Raw genomic sequence first — 7,318 nt, forward strand, 5'->3', positions numbered from 1 at the left:
ATTGTTCAAGCTTTCTTTTAACCGTAATATAAATTCAAATCGATGAGAATAATTAATAAGACACAATCCAGTATTTCATAGCAACACTATTTAAGATTTTAGGGGTAGACTACAATATTTGGGTTTTAGGGTTTCATAAATCATTTTTATTGCTATCAGGATTCCAAGTATCACAATTGAAAAATAAAAAACAAAAAATCACATTTAACAACTACAATGGACATGTTGGGTATTAAAAAACGTTGATATCATAAAAAATTGGAGAAAAATACAAAAAAAAAACCAAGAAGGAGAGATGATGGAATATCAATCTCTTTGCGCGCAGAGAGAAGAACTTTGATAGACTTAAACAAATCTTTGGGCTAGAAAATTATTAAAGGTTGGTGTGTATAGTTAACACTACAAAGTCCATAATTATCTATGATTTTCTAATTTCATAAGTATGAATGATATTTTGAATACCTCTGTACTTTCATTTATTTTTAGGAAAAATCATCTGCACCATACCTGATGTTTCGGCCATTCAAAACTTTCGTATCTCACATTTGAAAAATGTTTTCGTCTTTTCATGTCTCAATCCATTATTTTTTTTGTCTAAGCATTTTTTTCTCTCTCCTTACTATTCCTCTCTCTCTCTCTCTCTCACTCTACCTCTCTCTCCCTCCCTCCCTCCCCCCCCCCTCCCTCTAATAAAGCTGGTTGCTGCTACTTAATGGAGTTAATCTTCGTTGTAATAAAATTTGTAGGTGGACACCTTGAGACTGCTTCGTCTTGTGAATTTTGGAGGATTTTGCTTGATTATTCTTTTGTCTCACTTCCTAGCACAAAGGGTCAACTTGGGTTAAAATTCTTGGATGGGTTTGTGTAGCTTTCTCTGTCAATGTCTTTGCAGCATCTTTAAGCATCATGGTGATTAATTAACCTAATCATATATGAATTGAGGATCCCCTAGCCTTGATTCTTGTATAGAATTGAAGACTAATGACGCTTCCATATAATAGACCCTCTGCCTCCCCCCTCCCCCAATTCAAACCCAGAAACGTGCTCCTCCCTTCTTTGTTGCTTTACACCAAGCCGCTCTGGTTTTTCTTATTATTGATTTCAAATTCCGAGAAGTCGAATCTCATTTTTGCTTTCTATATGAGTCCGACACTTTCACTCTCACTTACATCATCATCACGCCAGTAGCAAAATCTGTTAAGAACTAAAACACTAAGAACAAGTACTCAACGATTTTATGGGAATGACATACCTCTTATTGAACAGGCTTATAAATAGCCTTTTACAATCTTAACAGAATGAGAAAACCTAGCTCACGTTTACAACTAAACAACGTGATAAATGCAACTCAAACAAAGTCAAAGCATTAACCACATACCCTAAAGACTAGGGCTTATTCAAACTGAATGCAAAACCCTAACTGAAGATTTTAACATAAACCTAAACTTTCTCTTCATTCCCTCCCTTTATAGTTCCCAACTACAACTAGTTTAAGGCCCAGTTTGGGATTGCTTCGCTTTTAAAAAAAATCAGCTTTTGTTCAAAATTTTAGATTTTATTGTGTTTGGTAATTATTAAAAACAGCTTTAATTTAAAGTTATAGGTCACTGACAGCAGATTTTAGAAGCAGCCCAGAGGTTGCTTTTAGAAGCTGTTGTAGATCAAAACACGCTCTACAGTTATTTTATGTACTGACATCACTTTTAAAAATATTATTTACCAAACACGAAACTGTTTTAATTCACAGTTGATTATTCTCACAACACAGCAGCAGCAATTTTTTTATATTTTTAAAGTCACAGTAATCCCAAACTAGCCCTACTAGCCCTAACTCAAGAAATCGACAAACTCCCAACTGACTCTGAAACTTCTTAAACGCATAAAATGCGAGGGCCTTTGTCATCACATCTGCTAGCTGATCTTGTGTTCCACAGTAAACTAACTCAACTACTCCTTCTCGTGTGAGATCACAAAGAAAATGGAAGCGCACATCAATGTGCTTGCTTCGACCACGCAACACAGGGTTTCTTGATAGTTTGATTATGGAACCATTATCACAAAGCATGATAGTGCACTTACTTTGCTCTAGACTCAGCTTCTCAAGTATCCTCTTCATCCAAACAGCTTGACTAGCACAGGCAACCGCAGCCACGAACTCTGCTTTTGTGGTCAAGAGTGTGACTATAGCTTGTTTCCTTGAAGACCAGGCAACAGCTCCAGATCCCATCACAAAGACATAGCCTAATGTGCTCTTGCGGTCATCTAAATCTCCAACATAGTTGTTATCTGCATAACCAACTAGGCCTTCACACCCTCCCTTCTTGTAAAAAATCTCAAGCTCAGTGGTTCCTTTCAAGTACCTCAATATCCTCTTGGCTGCCAGCAAGTGAAACTTAGTTGGTTTAGCCATGTACCTGCTGATCAAACTAATTGCATACATTAGGTCTGGCCTTGTAGCCGTTAAGTACATGAGACATCCCACCATTTGTTTGAATAAGGTCTCATCAACTCGAACCCCATTCTTATCTTTACAAAGTTTACAACCTGAAACAATGGGATTATGAACCGAGTTGTTTTTCTCCATTCTAAACCTCCTCAACACCTCCAATAAATACTTCCTTTGACACATGTAAATCCCATCTGAACCCTGCAACACTTCTATGCCAAGAAAGAATCTTATTCTCCCCAAATCAGTCATGTCAAACTCCCTCAACATGGAATTTTTAAACTCAGCAAACATTAATTTTTCATTGCAGGTAAATATTAAATCATCTACATATAAACTGACAATGAGAATTTTACCTCCCTTATTTGTTTTAATGAACAAAGTACGTTCACTATAACACTTCTTGAACCCTTGACTCATGAAATGTGCTTCAATGCGACTAAACTAAGCTCGTGGAGTTTGTTTCAGACCATAGAGGGCTTTCTTCAAGCTTTATACTTTCTGAGGATAGTTCTTCACATCATAACATCTAGGCTACTCCACGTACACTTCTTCAGTGAGTTCCCCATGCAAGAAGGCAGATTTGACATCTAGTTGATAGAGAATCCATCCTTTTTGAGCTGCTAAAGCCACAATCATTCTCACTGTATCCATTTTTGCAACCGGTGCAAATACTTCTGTGTAGTCTATCCCTTGTGGTTGCACATATCCCTTTGCCACCAATCGAGCTTTGAACTTGTCAACTTCCCTATTTTCTTTGAGTTTGGTCTTATAGACCCACTTCACTCCTATCTTGTTCGCACCTATAGGCAAGTCAGTGAGTTCCCAAGTGTTGTTCCTCTCTATGGCTTTTATCTCCATGTCCATAGCCATTCTCCATTTGTTGTGCTTCACTGCCTCCTCAAAATGTATCGGATCTAAAGAAGAGAATAAAGCCAAGTTCACATTTATATCTTCTTCCTTAGAGAGCCCCTCCCCAGTTACATAATCTCTCATCCACACTGGAAGTCCTCTGACTCTTCCTTCTTCTGAACTTGGTGATTCTCCTCCATTCTCACCATTTTGAGAACTATCAGCTAGTCCCTTAATAGCTTCTTCTTCTTCCCCACTCACTGCTCCATCATTTTCTTCGTTCACTGCCTCATTGTCTTCTTCATCGTTCCATTCCAAATCAGCCATCACATATTCTTCATAACTCCTATATATCCCATCTCCAAGACTTGTCTTCTTAGAACACTACATCCCTGCTAATTACCACCATCTTTGCAATTGGATCGTAGAGCCTATATGCCTTGGACTCTTCACCTACTCCTAATAACACATAAGTGAACTCTTTGCATCTAATTTTGTTCTTCTCACATCAGAAACATGCACATGTGCCACGCAACCGAAAACCCTAAAGTGCTCCACTGAGGGGTTGCTTCCACTCAAAGCTTTCTTGGGTGTTTGATTCTTTACAACCAATGTAGGACTCCGATTTAGGACATATGTCGTCCAATTTACTGCCTCTGGCCAAAAGGTTTTTGGGATCTCCTTTTCAGCTAGTACTATACATCGAACCATGTTCATAACTGTTTGATTTTTCCGTTCAGCTACTCCATTCTGCTGTGGAGTGTACGCTGCAGTCAATTGCTGTTTGATACCATGCTCGGTGTAGAACTTACTGAATTCAAAGGATGTGAACTCTCCTCCTCGATCTGTTCTCAAACATTTAATATACCTTCCTACTTCTTTCTCAACACAATTTTTAAAACGTTTGAACATACTCAATGCTTCTGATTTCTCTACTAAAAAATAAGTCCATGCTTTTCTCGTAAAGTCATCAATAAAGCATATAAGATACCTCTTTTTACCATTAGATATTGAGATATTGGTCCGCAAAGGTCTGCATGAACAAGCTAAAGCTCCTCTGTGGCCCTCCAATTACTCTTCTTTGGGATTGGATCCCTATGTTGCTTCCCAATCAAACAATTTCTACACACTGTTGATGGAGGCTTGAACTGAGGCATACCAAGCACCATCTTTTTGAATTGGAGAGTCCTCAATCCTTTATAGCTCAAATGTCCATAGCAACAATGCCATAATTGTACCAAGTCCTGTGTAGATGTGTAGAGACAAGATGGCTTTTGACGCAGCGTGTTTGCTAGTAGAACAAACATTCAATTTGTTGTCATCTCAGTCTGGATTATGAGGCCTTTCTATGGATGATAGATCTTGAGCTTTCCATGTTGAATGAGGATTACCAACCCTCTTTCTTGTAGTTGCCCAATACTCAGAAGATTATTCCTCAACTCTGGTACGTAATAGACTTCACTGATAACATGAGTAAAGCCACTTACTTTCAATCTCACGTTGCCTCTTCCCAACACCTCCATTCTTGTGTTGTTTCCCAACTTCACTTTGTGCCTGAATTCTCTTGTCACCATACATGTGGTTACTACACCCAGAATACCATACGTGTGGTTGTGGAGGTGGTCATGAGGTTGTCAAAATTTTTTTTATTTTGCTTTATTTTTAGGGTTTTTGTCCATTTATCTAATTCTAGGGATTTTTTTCCCATTTATCCCATTAAGTTTTTTTAATTCCCCCTTACCTATGAAGACTTTAATAAGGTCTTCTCTAATACCTAATTATGTTTTTTTTTTTAGACTATTTTACCGTCACCCCTTTGTTACATAGAGAGAGAGAGAGAGAGAGAGAGAGAGAGAGAGAGAATGGAAGAAAGAGAAGCTATAGGAGACTTCGCCGGATTCCGGTCACTGACCGCCACCCACCAGACTTCTCTAAAAACCTCGTCGGAGGTCCCCAAAAATGTCATTGGAGATCTCATTGGTCGTCGGAGTCCTACTTGTTATTTGTAAAGGAACGAAGTCTGAACTCATTCAAGCCTCCATTGTGAAATCAACATTTTGGCACAGATAAAGATATTGAGACTGCTACTAAAAATGAGATCCATAAATGATCGCCAATTTGCAGACTTTCTACTTCATGTTGGTGATGGGAGTGAAGAAGTCATCAATGAAGAAATGATAAGATTACCAAAATGCATGGTGGTTTCATGGGAAAGCGACCAATCTAGCAATCAAATTATTGATGAAGTTTTTTCCAATTTGGGGGATCATGTAAACGATGCAACATACATGGTGGACAAAGCATTAATCACCGAGCTAGTGCATGCACCACTAGTAGAACCACCGGCAGAGGACTGACCAACAGTCTTAGTGGGGGTAGATGTGGCTCCCTGAGTCAAAAGAGGGCAGTCCCTCCTGAAGTGATCCTGCTGACCACACTCGAAACACCCCATTGACTGATACTGCCCAAACTGAGCTGACTGGCTAGCAGAAGCCCCACTTGAACCACCATGATAACTCTTGGACCTCTCAAACTGTCCAGACTGTCGTCCACTAAACTGACTGAGAGAGAATCTCCTATCACGTCCCCTGAATCTAGTACGGGACCTCGAACTGGAACCACTACTCTTTCCACTGCCTACTGAGGATCTAGAACCGGATGTAGAAGCAGTCCTCTTAGATGGACCCTGGCTAGGGCCAACAGGGTCCCTAGGGTGAAAGCCAACAGGTGAGTCCGACTCGATGTCCATGGCATAAGATACTGCCTCTCCAAAACTCCGGTACGATGTGCCTAGCATTTTATCCTTAAACTTTCCTCCAAGTCTGAGGACAAATCTACGAATCTTACTTTGCTTAGTACGAACCAAATCTGGCACATGGTAAGCCAAGAATAGAAACTCCTGCTTAAACTCCAACACTGACTGATCATCCCTCTTTGCCAAACTCAAGAACTGGTCCTGCATCCTATTAAGGTGGGCATCACTAAAGTACTGTCCATAGAAATGAGCCTTGAACATAGCCCACGTCATCTGACCGACATTTGTAGTGTCACTAACAATATCATTCCACCAATGCCAGGCGGAATCCTCAAGAAACTGAACCGCCAAACTCACTTTCATATCCTCTGGAAGCTCCATCTGGGAGAAAACTCTCTCCATCCTATCAAGCCATCGCTGAGCATCCATAGGTGTGGTGGCGGAAGCAAAAGTCTGGGCCCCGTGCTTCCTAGCACTCTCTATAGAATAGTCGGTGCGTGAACAGGGGAGTGCTGCAGCAAACTGCCGAAAGAACTGCCCGAATGTATCAACAAATCTCCTAGGCACAGGATCATCATCCTCAACCGGAGGAGATTCCCCACGTGTTCGACGATTACGAGTCATAGTACCTGAAGAAGGAATATCAAGAAGTTCAAGGATCAGTATAATAACATATCTACCTTACATTTATAATAACACACTAGTACCGAAGAGCACACGATGGGGATCCGCCGCGGTCGGGCAATCACTCAAAAGGTACTAGGCGTCATTAGGCATATAAAGTAGCAAGAAAGCAAGGAAGTCTACAGAACCTAGCAACTTAATGCTTTGATACCAACTGACAGGGCTGGCCCCAAATTTCACGAAATCCTAAGTGGCCATGCGGGACCCACTTTTAAAGAAGATTTTACCTAAAAATTCGGTAGAACCTCCCCTAAATGTAGTCAACCCAAACCTGTAAGAATCAAAAACACTTCTAATAACCCAACCGTAAACTCCTGGAGCCACCCTTCTCCCATATTCCACACCACCTCACAATCAAAAAATAACAATAATACTTCAAATACTCAAAGTCCAACAAAACTCCATAATTAAATACAACAATTCATCAAAGTTAGGTCATGATCCCCAAACATAATTTACTACAAGTCTGGGTCACAATTCCCATAGTAATTAGAGCAATCTAAAAACAGAAATTGATATAAAGTTCAGTAGGTTAAACAAGTAACCTACGATATGAGATCACGGAAGCAGATGCGGTCACT

General features: G+C 40.0%; 1 protein-coding gene across 1 annotated transcript; it reads right to left on the bottom strand.

The window, feature by feature from the left end:
• Nucleotides 1–5,564: 5,564 nt before the first annotated feature.
• On the bottom strand, nucleotides 5,565–6,677 carry LOC112198606. The gene has a single exon (XM_024339755.1). The coding sequence runs from the start codon at nucleotides 6,675–6,677 to the stop codon at nucleotides 5,565–5,567; it is 1,113 nt and encodes a 370-aa protein (XP_024195523.1).
• Nucleotides 6,678–7,318: the final 641 nt, after the last annotated feature.

Source organism: Rosa chinensis, chromosome 1 (genome assembly GCF_002994745.2).
Source record: "Rosa chinensis cultivar Old Blush chromosome 1, RchiOBHm-V2, whole genome shotgun sequence".
Classification (NCBI taxonomy): Eukaryota; Viridiplantae; Streptophyta; class Magnoliopsida; order Rosales; family Rosaceae; genus Rosa; species Rosa chinensis.